The sequence below is a fragment of the Ranitomeya imitator genome, chromosome 4, assembly GCF_032444005.1.
Source record: "Ranitomeya imitator isolate aRanImi1 chromosome 4, aRanImi1.pri, whole genome shotgun sequence".
NCBI lineage: Eukaryota > Metazoa > Chordata > Amphibia > Anura > Dendrobatidae > Ranitomeya > Ranitomeya imitator.
This window is the reverse complement of record NC_091285.1, coordinates 620,202,303-620,218,770: the sequence shown is the minus strand read 5'-3', so window position 1 is coordinate 620,218,770 and position 16,468 is coordinate 620,202,303. Positions and strand designations below refer to the sequence as shown.

Here is a 16,468-nt window from a genome sequence, read left to right as displayed (position 1 = left end):
CGGTGTCTCTTCTAAGACGCCATTTTGGCTGGGATTTTGGTATTTATGTATACACGACAGTCTCCGGAAATATGGCTTCCATCTTTTTCATTTGTTTTTATTACGTCAGATGAGTCGTATTGACAGGTTTCGCCTCTTGTTTCCTGAATGGCACGGGGCCGATGACGCAGGGAGGAGGCGGAAGTCAGCTGTGGTTATAGGCGAGCGGAGGGGAGAAGAGGACCGGCAGCTGCGGTCAGTAATACCGGGCGGGGGGGAGTCGTCTGTATGTGGGGGTGAATATGTTAGGGGGGCTGGAATTAGCTTGTGTATGGATGGGGGTCTCGGGGAGACCCTGGGAGCAGGCGGATCTATTATCACCACCGTATTATACACTGGTCAGTGGTCATGGGAATCTTACCCCCCCCCCCAGTGCCGTACATATACGTCCTGCTCCCAGACCCCCTCCTCCCCTTGTGTACCGCTCTCCTCCGCGGCTGTCATCTTATATAACAAAGTCATGGTAATTGGCCTCTGCACCGATAATCTGCGCAGAAAGAATGGTTTCCACCCACCAAATTATGCATCGGCTTCAAAATAATGCATCTTGTCCCCCCACTGAGGCGCCATGTTAGCCCTGCTGTTCCCGATGGGTCGTGTGACATTGTTGTGTTATGTGACCGCTGCAGCCAATCGGTATCCTGTCACAGCGGGCGTCCGCTCTGATGAAATAGTAGAGGCTGCAGCCAATCAGTGGTCATGAGACACAATAGTGTCACGTGATCAGCAGCAGCGGTGACATAGGTGGCATACATTGTTTTATTTTCTACGGGGTCCTGAGGTGAGGAAGCAGCGGTTGCCCAGTGGTACGGCGTATGCAGGCGTTTCACGGACTGTGTACATTGTAGTCTATGCGGCTGTTCACACGTCCCTGGTTTTTATGGATTGTGTGTCTGCCCAAAAAAAGAATAAGACAAGTGCAATGTGGTAAATCCGACTTGCTGGGTGCACAGAGCGTCCGTCCGCGTGTCACCTGAGGGCAGTCCGCTCTTTACAGGCTATAACTGGCCCCTGTGGGACCCCCACCGCACACGGGCCCATTATAGCCCCAGCGCCACTGGTCAGACGGCCGCAGAGCTCGGGCGAGGATCGCAGTGTGATTTCCAGACCTGTCCTCGGCTCTCCTGACTGCGGGTGGGGAGAGCCGCCGGCCAGTCCGAGCATTGCTGTGCCATCCCCGTCCGGGTTATGCGGGCCGTGAGTCAATCCGGCTGTCTGAACCCGGCCTAAAGGAAGGAGACATTGGACATTTTTTTTTGTTTGTGTACAAGCCACAGTGACGGTAAAAATGGACACAGTGGGAAAAAACAAATAAAAGTGGATTTTGCAGCAAACTTTCAGTCCTGATTACTTTTTGGCCGTGTGAACTACCTAAAAGATTTCCTGGTTCCAGCACTTGGCATATGTCCACATCGGGCGCTTCCCCAGTATGAACAGTTTACATGGGCCAGAATCCCAGCGCTCGGGGGTGTCTCCATTCAGAAAATGTTTTCCCATAGGTTCAGCGAACTTTAGAGAACAAACCGAGCCTCACTCACCCTCCCCAGGTCCAGGTTTGTTTGGTTGGAGTAGAGACGTCATGTTAACAGCACTGCAGCCAATCACTGACCTCAGTGTCTCGTGCCTTCTACATCGGCAGAACCGCTAAGCTCAGTGGTTGAAGGTAAAGGGCTTTTTTTTTTGTATAAATGGGACAACCTTTAAGACCCCCTTACACATCAGACTAAAGTTAGCCAAACCCGCCAACACTGGCATGATGAGGTGACAGTCTAATGTGAGCGGGGGTCCCACAACTTACCTTATAGGTGGTGTCGGGGGAGAGAAGGATCCGGCGTGTCCAATTTCAGACAGCTGATGCTTTTGTTCTCTGTGAGGTGAGCTCCGCCACAGATGTCTGGCAGTGTCTTTCTCATAGCGAGCACTTTCCTGTGTGGGGCAGATATCTGCTGGCCGACAGCTAATCTTCAGGTCGGTGTGTGATTTCTAAATGGAGAGAGGGTAATGAGCAGGTGACAGACAGCTCTCATGAGGACTTCTCTTCCCAGCATGTTGAAATCCAAAAACCTGATCTTTTTTCACCCTGATATCTGCAATTGGTGGAGAGGCTGGAGACCCCCCATAGACATTAGATGATCAGCTGGTTCCCCCAAACGTGAGTTTGGCCAACATTTATGGGTGAAAGTTAACTTAGGGGTTTGATTATTGCACCTCCAGCAATCCTGAGAAAAGGGCTATGAAGAGCGCTGTCCTGAAGGGAGTGGATGTGCGCCCACTGAGCTTCCAGCGATCCTGAGAACAGGGCTATGCAGAGCGCTGTCGTGAAGGGAGTAGATGAGCGCCCACTGGATCTCCAGTAATCCCAAAAACAGGGCTATGCAGAACACTATCCTGAAGGGAGTGGATGTGCGCCCACTGGGCTTCCAGCGATCTTGAGAACAGGGCTATGCAGAGCGCTGTCCTGAAGGGAGTGAATGTGCACCCACTGGTCCTCCAGTTATCCTGAGAAGAGGGCTATGCAGAGTGCTGTTCTGAAGGGAGTGGACGTGTGCCCACTGGGCTTCCAGCGATCCTGAGAAAAGGGCTATGCAGAGTGCTGTCCTGAAGGGAGTGGATGTGTGCGCCCACTGGGCTTCCAGCGATCCTGAGAACAGGGCTATGCAGAGCCTGCCCTGAAGGGAGTGGATGTGCGCCCACTGGGCCCCCAGCGATCCGGAGAACAGGGCTATGCAGAGTGCTGTCCTGAAGGGAGTGAATGTGTGCCCACTGGGCCTTCAGCGATCCGGAGAACAGGGCTGTGCAGAGCGCTGTCCTGAAGGGAGTGGATGAGCACCCACTGGATCTCCAGTAATCCCAAGAACAGGGCTATGCGGAACACTGTCCTGAAGGGAGTGGATGTGCGCCCACTGGGCCTCCAGCGATCCGGAGAATAGGGCTGTGCAGAGCGCTGTCCTGAAGGGAGTGGATGTGCGCCCACTGGATCTCCAGTAATCCCAAGAACAGGGCTATGCAGAACACTGTCCTGAAGGGAGTGAATGTGTGCCCACTGGGCTTCCAGCGATCCTGAGAACAGGACTATGCAGAGCGCTGTCCTAAAGGGAGTGGATGTGAGCCCACTGGGCCTCTGCTCCCTTCCAGAGAACGCCCAGCGCAGCAGTCGGACACCCGGCGATCAGCACATTTTTCCGTCCCTTGTATCGGATGTGTATGGACCGCGTTGCAATACGTTTGGCTCTCTGGATCTGGATATCCTGGCGGTTGCTCCTGGCTTCATTCCTGACATTGTTGCCATTATTTTGGTCACAAGTTCCTTCAGTGCTGAATGTAAATGAGAGTTAGGGCAGGTCGCACGTCTGTGTTCTTGGTAAATTGTTATTTTTACATACCCATTACAATCAATGCACCTTTTCACATGTCTCTTTTCTTGCGGACTGAGATGTGTCCTGCTTTGACCCATGTTGGGGATCAAACTCTCCAATACACGTCAGTGGCCCATGAAGAATAATAGCACACGTATGTCATCCATATGCTGTCCGTAGCTTACAATGGGTGGGAGAAGAGAAGAATTGTTCATCTACTTTTCAGAAAATGGATGCAGGGAAGATTTTAAAAACTGCCCAAAATTAGGTCCAGCGCGCTGGAAAAACACAGAAGATATGAAAAAAATATCTCTGATGTGTAGAGGTGGTGAGAAGAGCCCCAAGGCCCGTCCAGAGGTGGTGAGAAGAGCCACAAGACCCGGTCCAGAGGTGGTGAGAAGAGCCCTTAGGCCCGATCCAGAGGTGGTGAGAAGAACCCCAAGGCCCGGTCCAGAGGTGGTGAGAAGAGCCCTTAGGCCCGGTCCAGAGGTGGTGAGAAGAGCCCCAAGACCCGGTCCAGAGGTGGTGAGAAGAGCCCCAAGACCCGGTCCAGAGGTGGTGAGAAGAGCCCCAAGACCCGGTCCAGAGGTGGTGAGAAGAGCCCTTAGGCCCAGTCCAGAGGTGGTGAGAAGAGCCGCAAGGCCCGGTCCAGAGGTGGTGAGAAGAGCCCTTAGGCCCAGTCCAGAGGTGGTGAGAAGAGCCCCAAGACCCGGTCCAGAGGTGGTGAGAAGAGCCCCAAGACCCGGTCCATCTGCTGCGGCATTATCTATGGCTGGTGGAACGGAGCCCTCAGAAGCCCCTCTCTCCTGACTGCATCCATGGCTTTTTGTTAGACAGCTTGGATCTCCATCATTGTTATGATATCCCAGCACATGGAAATGAGTTATTGCCCCAAGGCCCGGTCCAGAGGTGGTGAGAAGAGCCCTTAGGCCCGGTCCAGAGGTGGTGAGACGAGCCCCAAGGCCCGGTCCAGAGGTGGTGAGAAGAGCCCTTAGGCCCGGTCCAGAGGTGGTGAGAAGAGCCCAAAGACCCGGTCCAGAGGTGGTGAGAAGAGCCCTTAGGCCCGGTCCAGAGGTGGTGAGAAGAACCCCAAGTCCCGATCCAGAGGTGGTGAGAAGAGCCCCAAGGCCTGGTGCAGAGGTGGTGAGAAGAGCCCCAAGGCCCGGTCCAGAGGTGGTGAGAAGAGCCCCAAGGCCCGGTCCAAAGGTGGTGAGAAGAGCCCCAAGACCCGGTCCAGAGGTGGTGAGAAAAGCCCCAAGGCCCGGTCCAGAGGTGGTGAGAAGAGCCCCAAGGCCCGGTCCAGAGGTGGTGAGAAGAATCCCAAGTCCCGGTCCAGAGGTGGTGAGAAGAGCCCCAAGACCCGGTCCAGAGGAGCCCTTAGGCCCGATCCAGAGGTGGTGAGAAGAGCTCCAAGTACCGATCCAGAGGTGGTGAGAAGAGCCCCAAGGCCTGGTGCAGAAGTGGTGAGAAGAGCCCCAAGGCCTGGTGCAGAAGTGGTGAGAAGAGCCCCAAGGCCTGGTGCAGAAGTGGTGAGAAGAGCCCCAAGGCCTGGTGCAGAAGTGGTGAGAAGAGCCCCAAGGCCTGGTGCAGAGGTGGTGAGAAGAGCCCCAAGGCCCGGTCCATCTGCTGCGGCATTATCTATGGCTGGCGGAACGGAGCCCTGAAAAGCCCCTCTCTCCTGACTGCATCTGGCTTTTTGTTAGACAGCTTGGATCTCCATCATTGTTATGATATCCCAGCACATGGAAATGAGTTATTGTCCACTGCCACATAGTCATGGTACCAATCTTGGCCACAGGATGATGCCACTTGGGGCAACACATCCCTATTTTGTCCAGGACTTTTGGCTGCTGCATTCACAAAATGGGCAAACCGTCATCCCCCTGTATTGAGACAGGATACAGCCATCAGTGGCAGGGGGTCAGAATGTAAATGGTAATTTAAGGAGGACCTGTCACCTGGTTAAAAGAGGACAGTTTTTGCTTTTATATTATCCTTACTGCTCTCCTGTACTTTCCAGTTTTTGTCCTTTTGATATCTGAGTTACAGTTCCAGAGATATCTGCATTTTTATTTACTGGTGTTTTTTATAGTCTTTAACAAGGAGGCGTGGCTCACAGGCTGATCATGGAGGTCATAGACACGCCCCCAGAGAAGCCTGTGAGCCCCGCCCCCTCAGCAAAGACTAAGAAAATGAGCAGTAAATAAAAAGGCCGATATCTCTGCAACCGTACGGGGGATTTATCAAAAATAGAAAATGGATTACTCTGCGGGCGAATCAAATAACGGCAAAAACTGCCCACTTTTGTCCTACTGACAGACTCCCTTTAAGAGCATGTTACAGTTTTTATTGTTCTAGTCAATCACAGCCAGCAATTATAATATTTCCCAGTCAGTTCCAGGAGCCAACTTGATTATTTTGTTAGTAGCTAAATAAAATAGACTTCTATAGCCGTCGGTAGAAAACAGTTAAAAAAAATAAAAAAAGTTAGGTGCCATTAACACATTTTTGGCTGGCTAACTTTGTGAATTTGTCCATACATACCTTATGTGAGAAGGACCTACTACATCTGCCCCCCGACGCTGCTCCTCTCCATTTGTAATTGTCCGCTGATGGTGACTATGGTTCTGTATTCTCTCCTGGCTTATAGATAGAAACCAGCACCTGAGATGTTTGCTCCCGGCGGGTCCGGAGGTTCTTCTATGCCCAGAAGAAGAGGTCACGGGGCTCATGCCCTTCCCAAACAGCCAGAAAGAAGCCTGGCATCTGCCCTGCCTGGCGCATTGTCCATCACAGCCTTGTGCACCGCTCTGGCAGAACCAGCCTGGCTACATATCCACGGGGGAACCTGCAAACGTCAAGAGTTAGGGGTGGCAGATGTTCTCGGGACCGAGGATCCTGAGCTCCTCACAAGTGAGTTTCACGCTTTATGGAACTGTATTTAGGGTTCTGCTTTGACCCCATTTTTTTTCTACCCTTCTTCCTTGAGTCATAACTTTTTCTTATTTTTTTTTACACAGCCATATGAGAGTATGGTTTTTGCTCTGCTGAATTTTGAACATTTCTGACATTGTTTTTTTTTATTTTTATTATTTTGTTCATTATGACCTGGCAACATGATTCTCCAGGTCAGTATCATTATAGCGATATCAAACTTTTATAGGTCACATGTCCGCCCACTCCCGGAGCCAAAGAATCATGATAGTGCGCACCATGCACGCTGTGAGGATTCACAAGTCACATAAAGTGACCTTATAAAATGTGAAGATTGTCAGAATGGCTGTAGTGTTAACTTTATAGTAGCACTTATTAAAGGCGTTCCAAAAGTCTCGGGCTACCGCGGGAGTAGCGCCCCTGTTTTTTAGACTTTGCATGATACAGGGTTGTGTAGACTGATACTGAGGATTGCATGTGGTTTGTATTGCAGAGTTCTGTATGAACCATCAGACGATACTTCTCCTCCGCGTCATCGCTGGCTTCTGCTTCCTGGGTATCGCCTGTAGTATGACGGCCTTCTTGCTTGACGTTTTCGGTCCCAAACATCCTGCTCTGAAAATTACCAGGCGCTATGCTTTTGCTCACATACTAACAGGTATGCACAAATGTCTAGCTACGTGAGAACAGGGCTAGATAAATGCTGTGGCCCCTAAATTGTAGACACTATGCCAAATTTGGCGCGATAAAGATAGATAAGCGTTTGTAAAGGTGTGCCGCATCTTAAGATTGGTCAGGTTAAGTTCACACTGTCTGAAAATGAGACAGGATCAGTAAAGCTGTCCCATTAGTGCGGACTAGGGTCCAAAAGGGAGTCTGGCGTCCAAAATTTTACGCAGAAAAAATTGGCATAAAACGCATCGAAAAGTTGCAACATTTTTTGAATAAAGCAGAGTTGCCCAAACATTTTGCGACTTTTGGTGCTAGTTTAAAGCAGCTCCTCAATAATAGTCAGAGCTGTGAAGGAGTCGGGACGGGGCCATGGCTACACCCGTCAATAAAATTCAGCAAAAGTGATGGCGTCTATTAAGCCAGAAATCCTACCTCAGTCACTGACTGGAGTAGCTTTTCTGCTGATGCTCACACCACTAATAAAGTCTGGTGAACTCACTAAGCGGCACGTGCGTCTTAATGAATTCGGAGAATCGTTTTCCATCGAGCCCTTCAGTGTGACTGGCCTGCGCAACGTCAGTATAAATGGATCCACTAAACTCTTCCTAAATATCGGATGGAAAGCCGTGAAATGGCCATCCCTCTCTGGTGATTGGCTGACATGGATCACCCGATCCACTCCTGAAGGGTTCATGGTGTCATTCAGATGATCTCGTTTGATCAATTCACCCAGAGAAATGTGCGGTTTCTTGTATAACAATGGCTTCCTTATGGCTGAACAGTCCACAATCTCCTCACTAGTTCGCAAGGAGGTGAGCACCGCAATTAAAATAGTGCACCCCCTATGGTACTGGTCGTAACGGAATCTGCTTATTCCACACCCATTATTTAATTATGAACACTTCTGACATATGCCCTAATTTAAAGGGCCTGTCATGGTGACCATGGTATTTGATCTGCCCTCAGGATGTTATAGAGCAGGAGGAGCTGGTCAGATTGTGGGAAAAGTTTGAGTAAAACTTCTCCTCCTCTATACCATGCTGTGCACAGATTGGACTGCATGTACAACGGGACAGATTCCTTTAAATTTATGGCCACATTCTCTTTAAATATCGGCCTACATGTAATAATGAGCCTACAGCTGAGCACCAGAAACCTGACCCTTCACCCTGGAGCTGAGAAGGTCTCATGTGTAGTCATCGTAGCTGGTGCCGTCCGTTTGTCTCCTCCGCTGAGAATGGCGGTCTGTTACTTTCAAAATGGCCACCGCGGTGTCATGGAGAGCGCAGCGGAAAGTCTAAACTGCGCCCCCTTTCCTGTGCGATGGGATGGCTGTAGATTAGACTTTCCACTGCACTGCCCGTGTCATTGTGGAAGCAGGAGGAACGGAGGAGGCAAACAGGGGGCACCAGACAGGGTGATCATCCATGAGACGCTCATGGTGACTCTTCAGTCTTCATGGTGCAGGGTCACGTTAACCTTTTTCTGTTCTTGCCAGTTTTTTTATTTGCTGAAAAAGCGGCATTGTTGGGCTGGAGACACACGAGCATATAAAAAATTGGTCTGATTTTCCTCCAGATTTTTTACTCAGCAGTTATTCTTCTTTTACACGACCATTCACCATGTCCTATGTCACAGAATAGTAATGTGTCCATAAACACCAGATGCCACTGACGCTCCATATGGCATCCGATTTTTTTTTTTTGTCGCACCCATCTGATTACGGAGTGAAATCGCAGCATGCCATTTTATTTCTCGTGCAGAATACAGTCCGAGTGCAAGCCCTTTTTTTCTCGGAATGCAGTTGTCCGAGTTTAACTCTCATGTGACCGGGGTCTTATTATGATCATGGAGTGGGGGTGCCCTGCAAATTTAAGACAAATCTCCTAACTGGAGAAGGGCAACTTGGCATCTGCTCATAAACAGGCAGCGATTGCGTTCTCCGACTTTTACTTACTGTCAAATCCACCAATTGTTTTGCATTTGCCGGACTCGATTCCAGCCATCGTTTTTAGACTGGCGTATATGGGGTATATATGTTACAAGGGGCTGTTGTCCTTATTTTGAAATTAACAGTTCTTTTCTTTCACGATTTCCAAAGTTTAACCCCTTTCTTTCTTTGTGTCTTCTGTCTCCCTCCTTGATTTCCGTATTTTGCAGTTTTGCAATGTGCCACAGTTATTGGTTTTTGTTACTGGGCCTCGGAGCTCATACTGGCACTCCAGCAGCAACACAAACAATACCACGGCTCCCAAGTCTACGTCACCTTTGCTGTCAGCTTCTACCTGGTGGCCGGGGCAGGTGGGGCATCCATCCTCGCCACCGCTGCCAACCTCCTACGCCATTATCCATCAGAAGAAGAAGAGCAGGCTTTGGAGTTGCTGTCAGAGATGGAAGCTGACTCTTACCCTGCCGAGTACGACGTCATGAATCCTTTCCAGCCACCACCAGCTTACACGCCATAACCTGGGGAGAGGACCAGCATCATCCGTAAGACTGTCTCCCTGCAACAGATGGAGAACCTGCTGCGTTAGTCCACAGGAGGACATTTTGGCCAAAATGGCATATGTGTATGGAAACTGGCCTGTCCTGTACCCTCCCGCAGCTTGGTCACCCACAGAGCTCACATCTGCATCCTTTGCCGTTCTATTTTTGTGATTGTTCACATCACCCAGTATGCTTTCCCTGTTTATACTCGCTTCACCCTCGATGTCTGACACCCTACAGGCTTCACTTCCGACCTCTCGCAGGGTGACGTTGGCTGCTGCACTGCGTCACCGGCACATATGAGGGCATTCTGCAATGCCTACAGTCGATTTATGAGGACAACAAAGGCTAACTCCACCCAAAAGTGGAAAAATCAGGCTTTGCCGGTATTTTCCTCATGTCGTACTCAAAAGGGTCTGGGATCTAAAGGTGTCAAAACACACAAAAGCAGATTCAGACAAACCGCAGATTTTGGTAGCACTGGCCGATTATCTTATGTGAAGATAGCAGGCTTCCGATGATGTCGGGGCACATGTTGAATTTCAGTGTCCAATCTTTTTGGTTTTATGGTAGACAAACCACCATCTATGGCCCTCTCCTCATCCAAAGCATGTACACAGCTGAGAATGCTTGTGTTTGGGGGGAGCAGAAGAAATTGTTCACTAGTGAAGGTGTATGGGCAACTTTAGATATCTGGATTTTACATTAAAGAGCTTCTGCCATCAGTGATCAGAGAGGTCTGATCTCCACCGATCGGCAAAATGAAAAGCTACAGCACTACACATGGCTGTCCCTGGTACTGCAGCTTTCTTTCTGCTAATCTATATCGGTTGCCAAAATATCTGAAGACATTTCAGCTTCCTGGACCCTTGTGAGTGTGACATGTGCATAATAGGGACAATGTTATATAAAGGGGTTGTCCGGGGAAAACAAGATGTTACCTATTCACAGAATCCGTGAGCACTTGATCGGTGGGAGTCTGACCACTAGGACCTGCCCCGATCGGCAGAAGGGACGCTTTTACCCCCGATAGAATGGAGCCAGCAGTGTGAATACTCGACAGCCGCTCCGTTCCTCCTCTGCGGGACTACTGAGCGTTGCGTGCCACTTTTTTCGGCAGAGAGAAAGAATAGAGCAGCTTTTGGGCATCCAACCTGCTGCTCCATATTGTGACGGGGATAAAAATGTCCCATCGGCCCCTAACCGGTCAGTAAGTTATCACCCATCCTGCAGAGAGGTGGTAGCTGATTCTCACTGGACAATCCCTTTAATGAAATCACGCCTGAGAGTTCATATTCTGGATGGACCTTGCCTTTAACTTGCGTACCAAAGCAAAGCTTGCGCTGGGATTTGATGAGCGGCGGTCTCGATGGGTCCTGATATTCCCGTTACAGTTCTGTTGTATGAAGAGGACGAATGGTTGGAAGAAGAGACCAGACTCTTTGTCCTACGAACACAATTGTGACATTTGAGTGTGTTTTGACGACGTGGGATTGTTATGAAACGACTTTAAAAAAAAAAAACCTCTGTTTTTATTACCCATAGCAGCCAATCACAGCACAGCTTTCATTTTGAAATCTACTCTTAAAAAAATCAAAGCTGAGCTATGATTGGTTGCTACGGGCAACAGAAGCTGTTTTTCTTTTAGTCAGTTTTATAAATCTGCCCTTCTGTGTTTTATTATTTTCATTTTGTTTCTTTCTTTACCACCATGACTTTTAAGTGTGCGTGTCCCCACAGTACACACGTAGGCCGCCATTTTGTGGTCCCAGTCAGCTTTATGGTTCACTACTTGATTGTAATCCTCGATCCACAAAATGGCCGCCTCCTGTGGGAGTAAGCGGTACACACAATTCAGTGCATGGTTGATATTTATATACCTTTGGTGTATATAGTCTTTTTAATTGAGTCTAAATATATATATATTTTTTTTTTTTCTTCTGGTTTCCAAGCGGCACAAGAGGCATTTACCAGGCAGGCACTTGGCAAAAAAAAACATAGTGACCAGAGCGTTATATAATATTTAAACGAGTACCCCAGAAGTTATAGAGAATTTACATATTTAAAGAGTACAAAATGGAAAGATTTTCCATTGCTTCCCTACAGCCGACATGGCGGGAGATACATTTTTTGAGGAAATCTTGGGCATTCAAAAAAAAAAAATATATTTATTCCATTGCATTTAATTGTCTTTATTGTTGCCTATACATCTACATTATTTTGATGGAATAAATATCATTAAAGGAGTTGTCTGGTGAAAACCGGTTAGGTGTGGTCCGACCGCTGAGGCCTTCACTGGTTGGTAGAAAGGGTCACTTTTATCCTTTAATGATGGAACGGTAGTGCGCATGCTCGACCACTGCGCCATTCCTTCCCTATGGGACTGCTGAGCTGCAGTCGGTCATCGGACCTGTAGCAACATTTTGTATCGGGGGTAAAAGCTTTCATTTGAGGATAAAAGTGACCCGTTCTGCTGCTCAGTGAAGGTGCCCTTTGGTTGGACCCCCACAGATAAGTTTATCACCTATCCTGCAGATATGTTATAACTAAGGCTGAGCGGACTCGTGGAAGTTCAGGTTCGTCAAGTTCGACCTAACTGTAGTCCAAAGTTCGGTTACCCTAACTTCTCTCTCTTTTTACAGTCCGTGTTCGCGCAACTCTACTTATAACTTGTTTTTTCTGGACGACCCCGTTAAATAGAAGTCCAGGAGTTGTAATCTTCTCCCAAGACTCTTAGTCTCTGTCGGTCTCTCAATATGGCAGCCATTATAGCTCACAATACAGGGTTTGTGACTTATCCCTTTTTTAGCTCCTGAATTTGCTTTCATGGAAGTGTGTGTTTTAATAACTAATCAAATTTTCCATTTATGAAAAATTGACTGACCCCCGGGGTGTGACAACATTATTAACTTCCGTGTTATTTTAGAGTTCAGATTTTATCCAAATTTATTTTTCTCTTTAAATATCTAATGTAAGGAGCTCTCTATCTGTCTCCAAATTACTGGCATGGACATAAAGTTAAAGCGGTATTCCGGTCAGCTAAAAAAACAAACACATAAAACTTTGCTTCTTAGGAACCCTAGAAGAAGTTTGCCCATCGGACTTTATTTTTAATTTTGGCTGTATCCACCGTTGGCCCCGCTGCCGATGTCTCCTCCATGCTGCCCCCGCGTCCCTTTAGCGGAGGGTTCTTAGCGATGTGATTAACAAAGGATGCATCCGTCGTGTAGACATGTCGCCTGCTCGTAGATACAGTCTGCGTCACTAATGACGTTCATTTTATGGGGACGGGGAAAACTGAAGGCGAGATCACATGATCAGCGGAACAGACGGTTTCTGCACTTTTCCAGTCTCATGACTGTAGGGCAGAATGGCAGTCGGAGCCAAAATTGATAATAGCGTCTGATAGGTTTCTTGTATGATGCCGACACAAACATTGCTTCTTCTTTGTAGCTGAGCCGACAACCCCTCTTAAATGATAAAATTCTCCCTGCCTGCAGCTGCCACTAGGGGGAGCTTTCTGTATATTTCGTTATTTAGTTCTATAGGGTTAGGCTTTACGTTCATGCTATACGCAACTAAACACCACCCTCCCTTAGAGGGCAGAATTGTATCCTTTATCATAACTCTACGTCTGTGTGGGGGAATTGGAGCTCCGTATCAGAAACACAGACCTCCAATCACTGATGTATTAAGAAACAGAATAGTTGGACCTATTAAGATTCACTATTAATGGTATAAAGCAAATGAATAAAATTGCATTGCTGAACAAAATTTTAGAGAATAAGAGGAACTTTAGGGAAAAAAGTAAAAAAAGAAAAAGAGCAATAATGTTTTTATGTTCCTTGATGTATATTATGGCTCATATATATATAAACCTGTCCTCTGGAGAATTTAAAGATAATCTCTCACAATAATGGAAAAATAATAAAATAGGGGAGGGGAGCGATGAACTGTCACCATCCCCACTCCACCAAATTTTGTTTTAGGGGTTTCAAATAATTGCACCTCTCCAGGCTGATTTTCCCGAGAGTGATCGGTGGCCCCAGTAGTGACGGGTTATCTTCTCACTGCTTGACTGTAGCCTTGGTTTGTGTTTTTCCTATTCCGAGTGATTTTCTATTCACTGTTGGTGTTTGTGGTTGTGATATCAGTCCACACTGGTATATAGATAAGGCTTTGGCCTTACTGTCCCTGATTATGAGGCCGTCTTATGCCTTGTATAGCTTTGCACATTGATATGGATAATCTTCAGCTCCTAATAATGACTTCTGACCTACGGTGTACGTGACTATTCCCCTTCTTAATTTATTCTGACACAGCAACGCCTTTCTTCTAATGAGCATCTCCACCATTAATCACATATGTGGATAAATATCCAAACGTGTGGATTCAGTAGTAAATGTAAGTCCCTTCATTTTAGTAACCACCATCTTATCGTCACGTATCGGAATCCCAAAAAGCTATATCCCAACCGGAACTCCCGACGGAGCCATTCACTTGAATGAAAACTACACAGTCAATGTGGACGCGGCCTGGCCTCTGTCCTGGCAGTATTCATCTCTATCAGACAAGCCTTTGTTGCACCATGGATTGTGTGTAGTTCTGAAAAACATGAATTCTGGCAGGCCAGAGGCCAGACGGTGTTCTCAGCAACTCTGCCGGGGTTACCGTCTGAATCCTGTTTTTAAGATATTCTGCCAGAAACCCTGGAGTAGTGCTCAGTTGAACGCTGCTTTAATGTGAACCTAGACTTGGGAAACTTTCACACGTACGATTTTCACGTACGAGTGCTATTCGTGGTTTTCACGGACAGCGCTCATACTTCTGATAATTTATAGCAGGGGTGGGCACCCTCAGGCCCCCGGGCCATTTATGGCCCTCGATGACCTTTTATCAAGCCCCAAGCAGATTCTCATTAATTTCTTCTTGCTCTGTTGGCACACACATGCAGCGCTCACTACTGTACACTGAAGAGCATGCAATGGAAGATTACGTCCTGACACCAGTGCTAGAGTCAGGATGTACTTTGTAGGCAGAGTTTTTACGGCCCCCGAAGGATGGTATAAATATTCAAATGGCCCTTGGCAGAGAAAAGATTCCCCACCCCTGCTTTATAGGGTCATTGACGTGTTCGTGATGCTAAGACCGCGGAAATTTGCAATCCTGTCCGATCTCAATCCTAGGGTCGGATCAAAATCGGCAATGTAAGTCGATTTGTCCGAATGTGGTCTGATTTTGAGGGACTATCAGAATTTAGAAGATGGAGAAATGTATTAATTTTAATTTCTCCACGTATTAGAAAATCGAATAACACTCAGAACACAGTCTGATCTAAGCCTGATCAGAATAATTGATCCATTTTTCTCATATGTGGAAAAATCGGACGAGTGAATAAGGCCTTAGAAATCAGCCAGCCTTCCTAGAGTCCTGAATGACGGAGGGGCAAACACCCCCAAACAGCTGTCTGTAGATGGGTATCTGGCTTGGCTAATATCCTTAGGCATGGTGCAAGGCTCATTAAGCTGCCGGACATTGACTTCGAGAGTAGCTACCTCCAATAGGTGACACTAGCGAGATAGTTTTATTCAACTGAGATGTGAACAAAGTCTTAACCAGTTATGCAGATAGAGTAGGAAAATTGGGTGCCAGCGCCTATCGAACACATGGGAATATTTTCATCAAGATACAAGGGTCGATTCATTGAGACTGGTGTTGCGCACACCAGTCTTAATGAAGGTTTCACTAGCATACAATGGCATTTTTAATTAAATTGATGGGTGGTGACTCCCAAACTCCACACATTTTTGCAAAACTGCTTAACTGGCGTGAAAATTGCAAATTTTACAAATTTGTTGTGCAACTCCACGCTTCACTGAAATTTTGTGCCGTTTCAAACCATTTTACGCCAGTTTTATGGCATGAAAGCTTTGATTAATCGGCCCCATAGTGATAATACAAATATTCAGGGCAGGGTTACACCCGGAGAATTACAATCTTTTGTATACATGGGTTGAATGGACAGAGGTACTTACATTTACTAGTGTATTTTTTGTTTTAGGAGGGGGTGATGCTCTTATACTCATACCTTTTCAATAGTTACCCAGCTTACATCTGTTGAGTAGAGCCTTTCGTTGACCGTCACCTTCCGCATACTTGAATAAGGTGGTACACCGTGAAATACAGGGTGTGCACAGAAGAAAATCTCCCACTGGGAATTACCACGTGTTTTTGGTATGAACACTTTGTAGGCCTATTTGTATATGTTACAGAATGTCTTTAATGTAGATTTGGCTTCGATTTTAGATTTAGCTTATATTTGTGATGTTTTCTAAAGCAAAAAACCGACACCACACAATTATCGATGAGTATTATGTGGGTGTTTTTCACTTTAAAGTTTCTGGGTTGGAGGAAATTTCCCATACAGATATGTTAAATGATTACAAATTCTATTGATTTTTTTATATATTCATTTCGTTCAGACTGCTCTGTGTTTTTGGTTTTTTATTTTATAGGAAAATAATTAAAAAAAATCAGATACTACTTTGTCGTTTTGGATTTTTATTTCTAAAAAACCTGCGGGGCGGAGTATCAAGATGGCCGCACTGAATACAGTCTCCGTACCATAGAAGTCGCGTAAAATCTAGTTAAATTAAACCCCATCACCACCCCTGTGTATGGATAGGTGCTTTTGCACTGCTCAGTATGACTGTTCAGATCCACTGTCATTCAGACTGCTCAGTATGACTGTTCAGACCCAAAAGTCTGGGTGGTTAGTGGCGTCCGCCAGAGCGGCACTGCACGCACTCTTGTGTATTGAATTATTATTTCAGTTAAACTCTTGACACCCCAGTAGCGGTGTCGAGCGCAAGAGGTCTAGAGGAACTCTTTCCCTGAGTCTTGGGATAGAGTTCTGTGACTCCTTGCTTCCCTCTTTGTGTGGTACCGCGGCCCTGTGACGCAACAGGGTTCTCTTCCTT

General features: G+C 47.1%; 1 protein-coding gene across 2 annotated transcripts in view; it reads left to right on the top strand.

Moving 5' to 3' along the window:
* Window positions 1–119: 119 nt before the first annotated feature.
* Window positions 120–16,468, top strand: part of TMEM127 (transmembrane protein 127) — a 34,621-nt gene continuing 18,272 nt past the window's right edge. The window contains exons 1-4 of one of the 2 annotated variants that reach the window (XM_069766611.1): window positions 120–234; window positions 6,046–6,308; window positions 6,823–6,987; window positions 9,162–9,491. In XM_069766611.1, coding sequence (XP_069622712.1) covers window positions 6,065–6,308; window positions 6,823–6,987; window positions 9,162–9,466 — 714 coding nt within the window. In that variant the 5' untranslated portion in view covers window positions 120–234; window positions 6,046–6,064 and the 3' untranslated portion in view covers window positions 9,467–9,491. Of the gene's footprint in view, window positions 235–6,045; window positions 6,309–6,822; window positions 6,988–9,161; window positions 16,032–16,468 lie in introns of those variants that run through there. The other variant, XM_069766610.1, reaches the window with a different exon arrangement.